The sequence below is a fragment of the Rutidosis leptorrhynchoides genome, chromosome 6 (assembly GCF_046630445.1).
Source record: "Rutidosis leptorrhynchoides isolate AG116_Rl617_1_P2 chromosome 6, CSIRO_AGI_Rlap_v1, whole genome shotgun sequence".
Classification (NCBI taxonomy): Eukaryota; Viridiplantae; Streptophyta; class Magnoliopsida; order Asterales; family Asteraceae; genus Rutidosis; species Rutidosis leptorrhynchoides.
Window position 1 is genome coordinate 93,328,600 of NC_092338.1, and position 18,408 is coordinate 93,347,007.

At 32.4% G+C, this 18,408-nt stretch overlaps 2 protein-coding genes across 2 annotated transcripts; one reads left to right on the plus strand and one right to left on the minus strand.

Annotated features, from left to right (window-relative positions):
* The first annotated feature begins 3,164 nt into the window (after nt 1-3,164).
* On the plus strand, nt 3,165-3,656 carry LOC139853888 (uncharacterized). The gene has a single exon (XM_071843229.1). The coding sequence runs from the start codon at nt 3,165-3,167 to the stop codon at nt 3,654-3,656; it is 492 nt and encodes a 163-aa protein (XP_071699330.1).
* A 926-nt stretch (nt 3,657-4,582) lies between these two features.
* LOC139853180 (uncharacterized) lies at nt 4,583-7,697 on the minus strand. The gene is made up of 8 exons (XM_071842562.1): nt 7,538-7,697; nt 7,268-7,358; nt 7,065-7,132; nt 6,818-6,890; nt 6,614-6,723; nt 6,425-6,529; nt 5,875-5,974; nt 4,583-5,018 (listed from the first exon to the last, which is right to left on the minus strand). The coding sequence occupies exons 2-8, from the start codon at nt 7,349-7,351 to the stop codon at nt 4,842-4,844; spliced, it is 717 nt and encodes a 238-aa protein (XP_071698663.1). The 5' UTR covers nt 7,352-7,358; nt 7,538-7,697; the 3' UTR covers nt 4,583-4,841.
* Between the last annotated feature and the right edge of the window lie 10,711 nt (nt 7,698-18,408).

An 18,408-nucleotide genomic window follows, 5' to 3' on the forward strand; every position in this document is an offset into this window, starting at 1 on the left:
AATATCTAAACCCCAATAGCTAAAACCTCAAAATACGCTCGAAAAACACGATAATTGTTATATATTACTTCTTCTAGCGTTTTTCCGCCAAAATAAAAACATTTATCACAAAGTGTCTCTACTAAATGTTCATATTTTCATCTCATCTATAATGTTCGTGAACAAAGTTTTTTCAAAAAACGAAAAAAAAAAAGTTTTTGCTTCCCCCGCTTTCTCTCCGAATGGTTACTTCTCTCTTGATCCTACCACTATATATATATATATATATATATATATATATATATATATATATATATATATATATATATATATATATATATACCATCACTTAACCAAAACCATATCATTTCACTCTCAATTTTTCCTCACAGTCACACATACATTTTTTACTCTCAATTTTTACACAATCATGGTGCACACAAACACGGTTACGTTCGAGGTTCACGGCGGAGGATTTTTTTTCCGATGACATGGACCGATACGACGGTGGGAGAGTCAATACCTTAGATGTGGCGGTTAGCGGCCTTTACGTTTGCAATTTGTTCGATCATTTAAGGCGAATCGTTGACTGCGAGGCTTCGCATTTTGCGTATTGGAATGAAGAAAAGAAGGTGTTCGAGTGGCTCGAGGATAATGATAAATGTGCTTGGCTACTCGGAACCGCCATAATCAACTCGACTAATGTCGTGTTGTATACGAAACATTGGGACGAGCCCTCACTTAACTAATCGTAGTGAGGATGGATATTATACCGATTAATCGGTATTTAGTTAATTTAATCGTATTTTTATTTTTATGTAATAGTAGTTTAATTTTATGTTATCGTTTATGTTATCGTAGTTTAATTTAATGTAATCGTATTTTATTTATATTAATGTAATCGCTTTTTATTTTATGTAATTTATTTTTATTTATGTTAGTTTAAATTTTTATTTATTTATTTGTTTTTAATTTTTAATAATGTAATGTTTTTATTTTATTTAATAAAATGTTATTTGTATTTATTTATTGTATTTAAATAATAATTTTAAATTAGTTAAAGTTTGAAATGGAGTGTAAGATAGTGAGAGTTTAGTGAAATGAATGTGAAAGAAATGTTAAAGTGTTTGTGCTGATTTAGAGGAGAGAAGTTCAGTGAAAATGAAGAACGATAGTAAGTGGCCTAACAGTGATAATCTAGTTTACACGGTTACACCTCCTTACAGATTGTGGGACTTGGTCCAAATCAATTTTATTTTTTATATTATAAAGATCAAATTGACTCGAAGAAGATCATGGTAACTTCAAATTTTGAACTTGATTTTTTCATGAGCGCTCTTAATTGAACGTTGTCTTAATTGAACGTGTTGATTTATACTCCGTATATATTTTGACTAATGTCTCATTTTTATCATTTTTATCATATCATTTTTAATTCATTCATGAGTTTTAGCCGGCTCAAGTCTAAGCCATTTGGACCCTTTAGAGATTCTATGCCAGGAGCATGCAAATTAAAAAACGCATAGTGTTACCTTAATTATTACTTTAATTTTAGAAATAAATTAAAAAAATCTTTAGGTCTTCTCACTCTTCAATACCCACGCTTTCTAACTGCTACGAGTCAACCAAGACCGTAAAGTACAAATGCTAAAAACAAATTAAATGAGATTTATATATGCACTTCCAAAATCTGGAAATTTTGAGTTTGATTCATCTAAGTATCTAACGTCAAGCTTACGCTTACTATTCACAACTCTTGACTCTTTCTCAAAACCGATTTTAAGGGTGTTTTAGATTGGTTAAATAATGTTTATCTGCTTATTTGATTATTTTGACAGCAGATATGAGGATTTAGACACAATTCTGAAAAAAAAAAAATGTTTGTGTGTTTATACGTTAAGGAAAAACACTTGAAAATAAATAAGTTGACATACTGACATGTAACAACCCTCAAATTCCCTCGCTCAAAATTAAAGCACCAAAGAGATATGAGTATGTAATGGCATTCAAAGCAAAAGCATGACACATATATAGGTTAACAGATAATTTGATCTTTTACGGGCATAATTTCTAAATCATAATCCGTTACGCGCGTGCAATGGTAAAATTGATATCACCTTTATTAATTTTGGAGTACTTCTTTATATATTTTTCTAGGGCTATTTACCCTTATGCTAAGTGGATGTTATGGTAACCTTTGATGTTTATAAGCTAATAGATAAACAAACTCTTTAACAAAATAGCAACTTTCGCAAAGTTGTGAATAAAGTTTTATCAACTTTTTATTTATCTTTGAAAATGCATGCACCATTTTTTCAGACCAAGCTCTCTCTAACCTATACAATATTTACAAAAGCTACTATTTTCTTCCCTTTTTGAAGCATTTGGTTTGTTTTAGTAGAACTTTATTACTTGATCAATCTTCATCAACATGCATTAGCTCTCTCTAACGTATACGTATATGCAATAAACGAAGTGTATTACCTCATTAAGAGTGTCTGTACTCATGATATTGTTTGCACAGCTGATCCAATAAGCATGATTCACTAACTACATAATCATAACATGAAAGTAAAATTTGTACCCTGCCATCTTGTTTATTTAACTGGTTCACAGACAATAATTATAATAAATTATATAGATTATTACTATACCACCAAAATCGCAATATAGAGATGTAGGAGGATTTGTTTTAAGCCATCTATGGTGATTAATCAACAATTTGAAGTGCTTTTCCTGCGTCTTTCTTAATAAACCAACGGTTATATAGAGATGTAGGAGGATTTGGTTGGCGAATAAGAAGCCCCCTAGATTTGTTTTAGTACCTATTTGACCCTTAATCTTTAAAATTTCAATTTTCGCCAAAAAATAAGATAGAAAAAAATTGATCAAACAAATCTATATTTCCAAAAGCGCGTTACATTTGAACGTTTACTAGTACGCGTGATTGATGGTCATGTAAGCACTACGACCTATCTCACAAAAGTCCATACACGAAAGACAAACCGTATGTACATAATTCCACACGACGTCTATGTGTCATGAGATTTGGAAGCACAGGACAAGACATGAGTCATCATCAATTGTAAGATATATTTATAAAAACATAGCCGGCTGAAGAATAAGTCTGGCTAATAAAAGGGAGTAAAGTTCCCCCCTTACTAACTGCTTATTCAGTTTGTGATATGGAGCCCACAAATTTATGTCACCAAGATCAACCTGAGATTTCAATTGAAGAGGCTAATGATCAACCATATTTGCAAGATGTGAGATCCTATGAGTGCATATATTGCAAGCACGGGTTCACAACTGCACAAGCGTTAGGAGGACATATGAACGTCCACCGAAAAGATAGATCTAGAAAAAGGTCTAACTCTTCAAACAATAAAAGTGATGATAGACTCTATCAACCATGTTTGATCACAAGTTGCATCCATAGCAATCATCAAGAGGGGCAAACTCATCATGAGTTTATGTTACGATCTAGTCCTGCGATCTATGATAGTATTTGTGGAAATCAACAAATATTTAATGGATTGGTCACAAGTTCATCTCAAGAGGAGATGAGATTAAGCTTAAGCTTACAATTTGGTCAGTCAAATGAAGAAGAACATGTTCGAGTAAATGATGAAGGTGGTGAGTTGGATTTAGAGCTTCGTCTTGGGAATTATCAGTAGATTATAAGTTTTGTTAGGCAAATTGGCCAAATGGGTTTTTTTTTTGCATAATCAGTTTTTGGAGGATGCTTTTCATAAGCTATATGTACAGCAATCAAATAAGGATCTATGTATGTTATGTAAAATAAATTACCAGTGACACAATCATAATTGGTTGGGAAAGAAAATGTAGTGTATGCTGAATAGTGAGGAGTGTTTGTTTTTATATCTGCAATATAACTTAATTCTATCTGCAACACTTAGCATATTTTTAAGTTTGAGAGGCTGCAAACATAATAAGATATTGTATCTTATGTCTTTAAAAAAACAAACTTTCTGCAATAAAAACGCCTGCATGCGCGCGGACATAAAACATTATAATAAGATCTGCAAACTGAAAAACAAACACCTCCTTAGTGTATGTGTAAAAATAAAGTTACCCTTAATTAACAGTCAACTAGTCCCCGTGATGGTAAGATAGTGACTGTGGGACATGTAACATACATCAGAATGTTATAAGTTCACAACTCCGCGTCTTTCTAATAATGAGTTACACAATTTTTCTCACATGGAGATGTAAAGCTGACAAAATCAAGAAGATCCATAATCAAATGGACATTAAGCATAACCTTCGTCCCCAAGCAAAAGAGCCCAAAGAAGAAATAAATCGAACGGACTAAAGCGAGGTAAGAAGATCCATAGTCAAATGGACATTAAGCATAACCTTCGCCCCCAAGCAAAAGAGCCCAAAGAAGGAATAAATCGAACGGACTAAAGCGAGGAGTTCATTGGCTATACATAGTTGAGGAGGATGGGAGCCAACCTCTTTCATGACCCATGGCTCCGGTGTGTCACTTGGTTAGCATTTCTAGAAAAAATGGAGAGGGTCAGCTTTACTTTTCTTTTTTACTATCTTTAAAACAAATATTACTATATTCAACTCACAATGAATTAAACCTCTGTTTCTTTTATAAACACATATTGATGTAATACACAAACATGACATGGTGACCTTTTAAGTTTTTATCCTCACTATATCATCCTTAAAAATTCCTTAATACAACTTTGAGTTCTTCGTAACCTCTATTATACCTCGGAGACAAGTGAAAATACAAGTTTTTGACTCTTAAGTTATGTTGTAACAGACAAATATTTTCAAACTTATCAATAGTTTGAAACTGTACACCTCATCTGGGCAGATACAATTCAAGTCACTTTAATGAGAAGAACCACCATAACAAAGATGCACATCATGAGAAACATCACAAGCCATGTGAAGCATGAGGTCTTAGAAGTATCCGAGAACACAGCCATTGCCTGTGTATTCGCTCGCCCAGTACTTGCTAAGCTATGCTCGACTGCTTGCTCCGTTGAATCAAGAATCTGCATTCAAATTACACCATAGTTGTAAGGAAGCAAAAATTAGGTAGCATGTTAAACCATTAGCCAACAACACTTCATCCAACTTTTTGCATTTATAAATACTAAACTTGTTGGATATGCACGATTACATAAACTAGATTATTGCATCCCTCAAGTACCCTTACATTCCCTATAACTCCGTTCTCCCCTTATTACAGTAAACTCTATCTGGCAATTTAAATGAAGTAATTAAAAAGTTACACTCGTTTTAATACACTTGAGTGACTTTTCCCTTTCACAGTTCAACTCATTGTGTCATTTGATGCAAGGTTGAAAAGGACGCAAGACGGGGTCGGGACGGTATGGACCTTAAAACGTCGCAACGGAAAAAATGGGATCGAGACGGATGTTGACCAACGTTGACTTTTTATATATATTTCAAACATAAACATTTCAAACATTGATATTTCAAAGTAAACATAGATATTTGCCTTTAATTTGAAATATTTATGTTTCAAATGTTTATTTTTGAAATTTATTTAAAAAGTCAACGTTGGTCAACATTCGTCTCGACCCCGTCTCGGCCTTTTTTTTTCCCGTATCGGCCGTTGTTGACCTTTTTTTAACCGTTTCTAGGTCCGTTGCAACTGTAGCATGGTAAAACCGTTGCAACGCCCGTCTCGGCCATTTTTTACAACACTAGTTTGATGTGCTACTGCCTTTGTAGGTCATCTTTTAACTTAACAATTAATAAAAAAAAAATGTTCCAAATCGACCCATTTGTAGGTTAACGGGTCAAAATGATGCCTTCACAGAATATGGTCGTGCAAAGTAAAAAAAAAAAAGTTAGTGATAGACGTGAAATCTGGCAACTTACTTTTTCAGTGTTTTTAATGGATTGATTCATCATGAGAGTACTCTCTTTAAGCTGTCGTGCTAGCCCCACCATTTCATCAGTCAAATCTTCTTGGAGCTTCCTGTTTGAAGCAACATCCATCTAGTCAAACAACCTCGATTTCATACGTAAATTGTTGCACGTTTGCATTCAATTTGGTCAGCAGTCAAGAAAAGTTAATAAAATAATCGTCCAATTGATTTGGGTATACTACGCTTGTCTATCTATTTCGCTATTATTAGAGGGTAGTGAACGACTTTTCCTAATAGGCAAGCACTTGCGTTAAAGCATCTAGCCAGTCACACTTGGTGAAGTATCAAAACTAATGCAAAAAAAATTAATTTTTACATGTTCATTATGACATATATATAAATCAAATTCAGTACACTAAATTCATCTTTTTTGTGTATATTTAAGACCGATTTAAATTACATATGTATGTATGTATATTACAGATATAAGCCAAGACAGATGATGTAATTCTTTTCAAAGTAACCGAGTATTTTATCACAAGGATACAAGAATAACGTACCTGTGCTTTGTAATGTGAGCGTGAGCTTCAGCATCCAATTTGATAGGAGCTGAATCAGTTGCATCAACTGTATTTTGGCTTCTCTCTTCAACACTAGATGGGGGCCTGTTTGATTAATTAACAATTATAAAACCATGATAAACATAAACTAATAACACAATATTTAACAACAACATAACTTTTACTCACACAGCTCTTCTTCTCAGACCAGGAGAAGCAGTAATAATTTCTTTTTCAGTTTTTGTAGTCTTTTCGCCAATTGATGAGTCACCAGTGGACAGCTCTGAGGGAGTGTTTAGCTAGCATATATAAAGAAAACGAAGCTACTTAGATAGCATTTAAAAACTGGTTACAAACATGGCCGACATAAAAGATGAAGAGAAAAAGACGCACCGACAGGGTAGCCAAGTTGGCAGCAATTGCTTCAACTTTCTCAGAGTAATCACTCAATGTAGCTTTTGATATTCTGCAAACCAAAATCTTATCAAATGATTATCAAGTTAAGTACTTCATATAGCCTAAGTACCAGTAATCACTTAATTTAGCTTTAAAATTCAACCTAAAATCGAAACCTAATCAAAATTCTAATCAAGTTAAGTACTATAAAGGCTCAAGTGCCGAAAAAGAGCTGAACGCAGACCTAGGTAATCCGTCTGGTGTTCGCTCTGCAGCAAGTTGCTCCAACTGCTCTCTTAAAGTTCCAACATACTGCAAAATCAATACCCTCTATTATTATCATCCTAAATGCTAAATCATAATTAAAGCATCAACAGATTATATACTTGCTTAAACAATAGAAATAAATAAGTAATGATAAATTAATCAGATGAATAGTTGGCGTACATGAATAAGTTTGGATTGATTTTGTTGATTAGGTGCAGATGCTAGTAATCGTCTCAAATTGATTTCAGTTTTACTCAACCCCATTGAAACCCTAGAAAAGCACAAGTAAATTGAAACCGTCAATAATTACAAGTGGAGATTGAATTTTGATTTGCTTAATACAAACAGATAACATTGTATTTATATAATTATATGATGAAATTGAAAGAATAAAATCATAAAAAGGGGGAATTCATATATTTTGTAATTTTTGCAAGAAAATTTACACACCTTGGTGTCGAAGTAATGATCAGTACGCGATTAGGGCAGATTGTAACCAGATCGGAGAATTGCTGTTTATTTGATGATCGTCGATAAGAATCATTTCATCATTCACAGATCAATTGCTGTTAATTTTGTTAAACACTGGTGCTTTGAATATGGTAACGATTTATTTTTTTTTTTAGAATTTTACCACGAAGTCGCTCTTCAAACCGGGGTTGTTTACGGAGTATTTGGTTTTACCGTGTGTTTGGCGCATAAGCTTATGGAAGCTTACAGGAGTTTATAGAAGCTTGAGTTTATGATTTTAATAAGCTTCAATTATTTTATTTTTTTGGCGAAAATAAATAAATATATAAATAGATCATAAAGATCAGGCGGCAGAATACAAATTACACAGTTGATCGATGATCTGAGGTTCGTGATCGAACCCAATACATACAAACGTTGACAATACACAACTACATTAAATTGTGAGCAAACATTCCCCAAAAATAATAAAAACCATGAACTTCCATAACCGCATTCCTGCCAAAATCCAAACCTACCGATATACAACCCCCCCCCCCCCCCCCCCCCCCGGAGCCCGGCCATGCTCGGGAAAGACCACCCGATCCAGTACCGCACCAATCAAACCCAAAGAGCAAAATTCGACCAACAACAAACCAGCTAGCCCGTTCACCTGGAAACCCAAGAACACCTCCCCTGAGACCAGCAAACCGAAGGAGCCCCCTAAAAAGACCAAACTACCGTACGGGCGGTCGAAGAGCCCTTAAGAGATCACAACAGAAAACCTCATTTTTCGATATCGACATAGTCGACTACGGCGGCAACGACGTCGAGCCAACCCGAAACGGAAACGACGACAGGGAAAATGGAGTGAAACAGAACCAACAAGCAAGCATAAGACCAAACCCACCCTAAAACCACCAAGAGGCGACGACAGACGGAATTCCAGCCGGAATCCTGTAACATCCCGTCTTTTTCCGTTTACTTTCCGTTTAATTATTTTAAAGTCCGTTATATAATTATAACACCTTCCGTTAAAACGCGTTTTTAAAATATTTCGTTTAGGTAATTCACGCACCCGCTTCAAACTTGAGGGACTAATCGTGTCAAGTGGCCAAAGTGGTGACTAGGTCAACTAGTCAACCACCTCACCACTTCCACTCATTCATTCATCTTCTCTTCTACTACTCCTACTTTATTCTCTCAAACACCAACTCAAAGAATCATCATCCATTTTGAATATAGCAAGCGTTCTTCAAAACAAATTACATATTTAGAATCCTTGCATCTTCCTCTTCGAATCCATACCAACATCATCTCATTTGGGTAACTTTCTAAAAACACTGGATTTTATGTTTTTGGTGTTTTTGACTTATAAAAGTGTTAGTTAGTGTCTATGATAATAATAATAATAATCTTAACCTCTGTTGCAAAACACCCCGTCTAAAGCCGTTGCGACGCCCGTTGCGACGGTTTGGTGACTAGCCCGTCCCGTCTCCAAAAAAACGTCTAATATGACAGTCAACGGTCAAAATTCGGGTCAAAGTTGAAAAAAATCATGTCAAAGTCTCTTAAAATTCGGAAAAGTTAGAAAGTCGGTTAAATCGGTCAAATTTGTCATATTTTAGTTTGAATTTTTTGTATTATATTAACGGTAATAGCGATTATAGGTATAAATTAGTCAATTAAAGTTTTTGGCTTTAAAATATGTACACGTATATACATTTATATACTTATATAATTAAAAGTCAACTCTGGTCAACATCCGTCTCGACCCCCGTCTGGACCCCGTCTCGAACGTCTCGACCTTTTTAGGACCCGACCGTCTCGACCCCGTCTCACGTCTTTTACAACCTTGATCTTAACAATAATGATAATAATAATTATTAATAACAATGTTATAAATGATATTACTAATGATAATAATAATAAATTGTATTATTCTTTATATTAATATTTATAATATCAATAATGATTTTTAATGATAAAATAATAATAATAATAATAATAATAATAATAATAATAATAATAATAATCATAATAGTAGCTAAATTCATAATTTTTCTACTAATTATGATATCAATAATATTAGTAATATAACAAATTAATTGTATAAATGTCCATATATTTATAAATTATATATTGAAACTAATAATATAATTAATAAAGATTTTAATATTAATATTAATATTAATAATAATAATGAAAACAATAATGATATTAATATAACAACTATATTTTTAACTTGTAATTACATATATTAACATTATATATTATTAATCATATAATATTTACTAATCATATGTTATATTATATAATAACTTTTATTGATTCTTTATTATTTATGAATTATATATATATATATATATATATATATATATATATATATATATATATATATATATATATATATTATAATATGTATATAATAATAATTACCTATAGAAATCATATATTTAATATAAATTCATTTTAGGTACAACTTAATTATTTTATGTCTTATTTTACATATTTAATTTTAATGTTTAAATTATATTTTAAAATTTCAAATTATAATTTATATACTTTCATTTATATATATACATATTTAGTTACAACCACTTGTTCGTGAATCGTCGGGAATAGACAAAGGGTAACTGCATATATGAAAATAGTTCAAAAATTTTGAGACGCAACATAACAGACTTTGCTTATCGTGTCGAAATCATATAAAGATTAAGTTTAAATTTGGTCGGAATTTTCCGGGTCGTCACAGTGCCTACCCGTTAAAGAAATTTTGTCCCGAAATTTGATTGGAATGGTCATTGCTAACAATAAATATGTTTTCATGACTCATATGAGTTGGAAATTAGAGTTTTAACACCATTGAGTAATAAAGATAAAATAATTCGATTATTCGAAGAGTACGAATGAAGCTATCACAAAAGAGTCAAATGAATAATTGCATGTTCGTCTTAACCGGTGACGTAGTCACGGTTAATTTCCGGAATTCAAGGGATTTAGAGGAAATCTTCGTAATAACATTTGATTCTTAGGAAATTTAGAATCCTCTTTGGTTAAATGCGATGATCTATTTCGATTGCTCTGTCGGATATTTCACTATAAATCTACTTCTTTCGTTCCCTTTATTTTCACAACTCTCATCTTTTATACTTCAATTCATAATTCCAAAACATTTGCCAAATTATCAGAGGTCACTGGAAAAGATAGAATTATCAAGAAAATATGTTCTTAATTTCGTTTAGGGATTTAGTAGAATGTAAGAGTCGTGTAACATGGCACATGATGACGTTATGATCTGTGAATCATCTTGTTTCATTAAAAAACTCAGTATGACTTACTGTAATATAATCACGTTGATCAAGTGTCATTATATTATACTAACTCATGCATCAGTTCCCAACATTACTTCAAAAACATTCATAATTTAAGTTCGATTTTTCTTTTCTTTTCAGAATTTAGAAACTAAAATAGTTTCTTTTTATGATATATCACAGATAGCGCAGAGAGATAATTAATATCGGACGAGAATATTTATGAAGATATCTTCAGAAATATTGAGGATATTTATCATGAAAGATATGATAATATCTTAGAATTTTAGAATCAAATTGTGATGAAGAAATTCATTCACGATGATTTAGAGAGATTAAGGAGCAAGGTATTCGCTAAAGATTTCATCAGAAACAGAATCATCAGGATTCTTTATGTACAAGTTTAGTCCTTGTGATTTGTTCAGAGTCTCCTTCATGGTTAGCTCAATCTGTTTTTTTTCTCAGTACCAATTTTCTATCGAGCGTTCCCAACATTCCATTCTTTATTATCAAACTTTTAGCCGTTTAGACCATCTACGATTTTGCTGTTTCCTCTGCATTTAATGCTACCATATCTGAATCATCGGTTATCAATCCGAGATGGTTTCAAGAGAATTATGTTTGTAGATGATTAAACGCTGATGGTAATGTGATGGAATATAACAGGTTCTCCGGTAACAATAATGAAGGGGTAATCTTTATAATAAGGTTTATTCGAATGAAAGTCGAAGTTAATTTGCTGGAGCTGTGACAAAATTGGCTAATTTGGAGAGAGATTGTAAAGTCATTTTCGGTAATAACAACGTCAAAGGAGCTAGCACTAGGGATGGCAATGGATACCCGATCCAGTGGATATCCATCCGATCCACCCGATTATTCGTGGATATGGACGATCTAAATGGATATGGATGAAAAAATTTCATCCAAGGATGAACCCTCTTCCACCCGAAATAATTAAATATATAAATTTATCACTCAAATTAGTATCATTTATGTAGTGATATTTCATTAATTATATTCATATTCATCTTTCGTTATATTTTTTCTAAAAATATAACTTTATTCTTACATTTTGTTTTGTTTAATTTAAATGTATTTATCATACTTTGATGGTTTAAATGTGATTCCATGTAACTAAAAGTAAGCAACTTACATGTTGATATCTTTACACATTTAATAGGCTATTTATTGAATATTTGTTATATAGATTAGTAAAATAAACTATTAAATTTTTTTTACTTTTGATCGTATATAATGAACCACCGCTTATAATTGTTAAAAATAAGATAAATTTAAACGGATATGGATAATTATCCATTAACCCGCTTCACCCGACGGATATGGATGGATGAAAACTAAAAAAGAATAAATGGATATGGATATGGATACGGCCTCACCCGATCCATATATGATCCATTGCCATCCCTAGCTAGCACAGATATGTGTTAAACGTTTACTCAGGTTCTGAGTGTTTTCAAGTACATAACTATATGCATCAATCTTTTCTTCCGTAGATGAAGTGCGCTTGGTTCATCCTACCGATTGAGGTGTTTTCAAGGATTATGAAAGGTTTGAACGCAGATTGTAGTCGTCAAGATACAAATGAGGTTTAAGATGAAATCAAGTGGCAAACTTAAAGAATTGTTTAGTTTCATATGTTATAATCAATATTTTAATTCATTTTAATTGTCCAATATTGGCAGTCCACAATTAGTAATCCAATAATTCATATATAGTTTAATATATAATAATCGAATTAATTAATACGTATCGTGACCCATTGTATACATGTCTCAGACTCGATCACAACTCAAAGTATATATATTATTATAGAATCAACCTTAACCCTGTATAGCTAACTCAATCATTACTGCACATAGAGTGTCTATGGTTATTCCAAATAATATATATAGATGCATCGATATGATATGTCAAAACCTTGTATACGTGTCCCGATATTTAAAGTGCATAAAATAAATAACAGAAATTAAATGACGATAAATAAAATTGCGAGAATATAAATTGCGATAATTAAATTGCGATAAATAAAATGTAATCAGTTAGCTAGGAACAGTTAGCGTGGATTCTTAACAAAATTTCTCATAGTTAATTTGTCTGTTTCTAACAAATTTTATTTTGTCAAATGTTTTTCTTCATTATGCCACTTGTTGGATTCTGATAAGTCAAAATCCAAATTTAAAATTGAATGAAAATGGTTATTCTGCGGTGAATGGATATGTATATCTGTGGTTGTAAGTAGGATAGTAAATGACTGTTGAATCAGATTCAAAGAATGTACAGTGTAACTTATTAATGTGGAATCTAAATATTCCTTGGGTATTACCTACCCGTTAAAATATTTTCACCATTAGCAGTTTGTACAAAAGAATTTTTAATTACAATCTTTATGAAAATATACTTCCATATATATTTTCTTCAGATGTAATCATGAATTTAATGAGTTAATATAATATTAATCTCATTTGATTTACCGTTAGAACTAGAATACATAATCTCTAAAACATTAGAGATTACATAATTGATAAGGCTAAAAAGGAACATATATTTCATACCATTATCCCCCAAGAAAGACAAGATTTTAGTTGCAATTGTTCCATTTTCAAGTGATATTCGTTTATATTAAATAAGTGCGAAGACAAAAGGCGAAAACGACGAATTAAAGACACAAAGGTCCAAAAAGCTCAAATATACAAGATACAAATAAAAAGGTTCAAATTATTGATGAAGAACGTCTAAAAATGACAAGAGTACAGGTTGCGGAACGCAAAGTACACGATATAAAATAGTACGAAAGGACGTCCGAAAATCCGGAACCGGGACCCGAGCCAAGAAGAAACGCCCGACGCAATGGACCAAAAATATCTAGTCTACTATGCACATAAATATAATATAATATATAAATAATTATTAAAATTATTTATATTTTATATATATTTAATAAATATGTCGACGAACAAGAAGACAAAAGATATGTGAGCTGTCCAGCGTGGCCATGCGAGTCGCATGGCAAATAGGCATAAACCCATGCGAGTCGCATGGCAGTAAAAATCTGGCCAAATGCCTATAAAAAGGCAGTTTATGCACGAACTCAAACACATCTTTTTCTTTTCCTTCTCTGTAAACATATAACATAAATAAATAATTATAATTTTAATTATAATTTTAATAATTATGATTTAGTTTAGTATTGTAACAAATGATTTACGGGTTTTAAGTCAAGACTCTGCCCGTGTAATACTACGATATTAATACCCACTGTAAGTTATGTCTTTCCTTTTTAATTTAATGTCTAGTAGCTAAATCGTTATTATGCTTATTTAAAGCCGAAGTAATCGTGATGTTTGACTAAATATTAAGACGGGGTTATTGGATTTTGTACCATAATTAAGGTTTGGGCAAAAGACCGACACTTGTGGAAATTGGACTATTGACTATTAATAGATGGGGGGTATTGTCTAATTGAGTGACAACTCATTGGAGTCTGTCGAACCTATCTTCAAATTAATTATCCTAATAATTAATAATGATTATGGTTGTCCTATTTAGTGACGTTCATATGGAATCTATTATAATCATTTAATTAATTATTCGGGTTGGGTAATTGATTATTCAAACTGATCAAGTGGGTAAATTAATATTCATATCTAATCAAAACAGGGGTAGATTACATACAGTGATAACTGGTGTAATTGTTGACAGAAGTGATAACTGCGTCACAGTTTAAATCCTTAATTAGTTGGAATATTTGACTTCGGGTATAAGGGTAATTTGACGAGGACACTCGCACTTTATATTTATGACCGATGGACTATTATGGATAAAAACCAGATAGGTATCAAATAAACCATGACAAAGGACAATTAACCCGAGTAACAATTAATTAAAATCAAAACGTTAAACATCATGATTACGGAAGTTTAAATAAGCATAATTGTTTTATTGTATTTTTCATCGCACTTTTATTTTCTGTCATTTTATTTTCTGTCATTTTATTTATCGCAATTTATTTTACGCACTTTAATTTTTGTCATTTATTTTTACGCTTAAAATCGACAAACCGGTCATTAAACGGTAAAACCCCCATTTTATAATAATACTACTACTTATTTATATATATATTTTTACAAATAAACTTAATAATATAGCGTTAACTTCACCAGCTCCCTGTGGAACGAACCGGACTTACTAAAAACTACACTACTCTACGATTAGGTACACTGCCTATAAGTGTTGTAGCAAGGTTTAGGTATATCCCATCCGTAAATTAATAAAACTTGTGTCATATTTTGTAGTATTTCCTAGTAAAAATAATACTATTTCGTACACCCCGCTGCACACATCAAGTGTTTGGCGCCGCTGCCGGGGAGCGCTAAAACGCTATATTTTTAATTATAATAATATTGAAATAAAATATAATAATATAATAATATTGAAATAGAATATAATAATATAATAATATTGAAATAGAATATAATAATATAATAATATTTTAGAATCAAAATTTGATACGTAAAGTTTTAAAAAGTCGTATTTATTAAATACTTCAGGGGTATATTATGTAACTTATAATTAATAATTTCTATCATGTCGCTTTCATGTGAATAGTAAATTAATTAATTTATTTTCATTTACTATTCATGAATAGTAAATGAATTAAAAAAAAAATTTTGAAAAAAAAATTATAATTATAAAAAAAGTATTAATTTGTAAAAAAAAAAATCGTTTTTTTTAAAAAAAAAATCGTTTTTTTTTTAAAAAAAAAATTGTAAAAAAAACGTTTTTTTTAAGGAAAAAAAAAATTATTAAAAAAATACATATTTTTTAAAGATTTTGTCTATTAAAAAAAATGTTTTTTTTAGTTTTATTACCTTTAGATTTTTAGACTATAGTCGCAACTTTTAGTATTAAGTTTAGTTTTACCATAGTTATTTTTACTTCTAGAATTTTTAGGCTTTGCCGTAAAATCCCTTAAGTGCTTATTCCTTAGACTAAGTTTTAGGTGTTTTAGAATTTTACGACGCCATTTTTCGTGCTACCTTCTTATTTTTATTTTTCGACGCTTATTTTTCGACCTTTTTATTTTTCGACACTTTTCGACGCGCAATCTTTTTCTTTCTTATTTCTCGACGCTCTAGTTATAGGATATAGAATTTTCTTTACTTCTTATCTAATTCTTCAAACGGAAAGAAAAATTATTTAAGCGGTTAAGTTAATAGACGTTGACATTTTTCTGGTTCGTAGTAATAGTTGGATTTGTTAGTGGCAAGTTGTGGGCTTCCGATTTAAAGGGTCCTGGCTTCCTGCTGCATCTTTTGGCTATTCGAAACGTGGGCAAAATCAGAAAAGTCTATTAATTGGACAACTTATATAAGTTTTTCTTATTTTTATAACTAATAGGATATTCTGTGAATGCACCGAGCAAAACGTTCACCACCTTTCATACGTTCACCACCTGTAACTCGATCAAGACATCTAGCAAATATTGCCGCCGTTGATTTTTCTTTAGAATCGTCATCTAGTCGAACAAGAACTCCAACTCAAATTTCCGACAATCCATCTTTTGAACCCGACTTCACAATTAAGAACCCGGAGGATATTCAAGGACAATTCAGAGATCCTGAACCACTAATTATTCCTCCTGAGCCACAAACCATTAAATCAGAATCCTCTAGTGATTCGTATTCAACAAATTCAATTATGGAAGTAACGGAACCTCTAAGTATGGAAGATCGAATGAGAGCCACACGCACGGGCCAAGGTCACGCCATTATTAAGCCAGAAGTTAATGCGCCAGATTATGAAATCAAAGGACAAATTCTACACATGGTAACTAACCAATGCCAATTCAGTGGTGCACCGAATGAAGATCCTAACGAACACCTTCGTACGTTTAAAAGAATTTGTACACTATTCAAAATCCGAGAAGTGGAAGATGAGCAGATCTATCTCATGTTGTTTCCCTGGACTTTAAAGGGATAAGCCAAAGATTGGTTAGAATCGTTACCTGAAGGGGCGATTGACACATGGGATGTTTTAGTTGAAAAATTTCTTAAACAATTCTTTCCGGCATCTAAAGCCGTGAGACTTCAAGGAGAAATTGTTACGTTCGCGCAAAAGCCAAATGAAACATTATATGAGGCGTGGACAAGATTCGGAAGGATGTTGAGAGGATGTCCTCAACACGGATTAGATACTTTTCAAATAGTGCAAATCTTCTATAAAGGCGTAGACATCGCTACAAGAAAAGACATCGACATAACAGCTGGTGGTTCCATCATGAAGAAAACCGCAACTGAAGCTTACAAAATTATTGATAATACAGCCTCCCACTCTCATGAGTGGCACCAAGAAAAAGATATCGTTAGATCATCTAAAGCGGCTAGAGCCGATTCTAGCCATGACTTTGATTCCGTTTCCGCAAAAATAGATGCTTTCGAAAGACGAATGGAAAAGATGAATAAAGATATTCACGCAATACGAATCAGTTGTGAGCAATGCGGTGGACCACACTTATTGAAAGATTATCACTTTGAACCAACCATGGAACAACGAGAGAATGTTTCCTACATGAACCAAAGGCCGGGAAATAATTATCAAAATAATTATCAACCGCCAAAGCTAAACTTCAATCGAAATCAAAACATTCTTTACAATCCAAATGGACCAAACAACAACTCGTATAACCAACAAGGTCCGAATAATCAACCAACTCAAAACAACACTTTCAATCAACAAAGACCTAGCTTATATAAACCACAACAACAAACTGAAGAGAAAAAGTCAAATATGGAAGACGTGGTATTCAAGCTAGTTAAATCTCAAACACAATTTATTGAAACTCAAACCCAAACGAACGAGAGGTTTGATCAGTCATTAAGAACTCAACAAGCTTCCATTTTGAATCTAGAAAAACACGTAGGTACTCTTGCTAGCATGATGAGTGAGAGGGAACAAGGAAAGCTACCGAGTAATACTGAAGCAAATCCTCGGAAAGAGAATGTTAATATGGTGTCAACAAATTCTGAAAAACCAGCACCAGAAGATGGGAAGATTTTAGATGTGAGTAACAATGAAGAAGTTACACCACCACCACCACCCGAGTATGTAAAGCCAGTGGTGACACCATACAAACCACCCATCCCGTTTCCAAGAAAAGGAGTTGAGTATGAGCAAGTAATAGGTAATAAAGTTGGTGATACCATTGGAAAGAAGAAGAAGAAGAAGTATAAGAAAGTGCAAGAAACAAAAACCGTAGAAGTAAACCCGGTGAAGACAGTTCCACCAAAACCTCCACCTAGGGTAGGTGATCCGGGTGAATTTATTGTTCCTTGTCTACTTAGTGATTGTGTCATGTATGATGCACTAGCAGATTTAGGTGCAAGTGTAAGTGTTATGCCTCTTTCCTTATATAAGAGATTAGGTGTAGGTAAGTTAAGTCCAACGGATATGAGTGTTCGACTCTTTGATCAAACCATTAAGCACCCAGTTGGAATTGCTGACAACCTACCCATTCAAGTAGGCAATTTAACCTTTCTA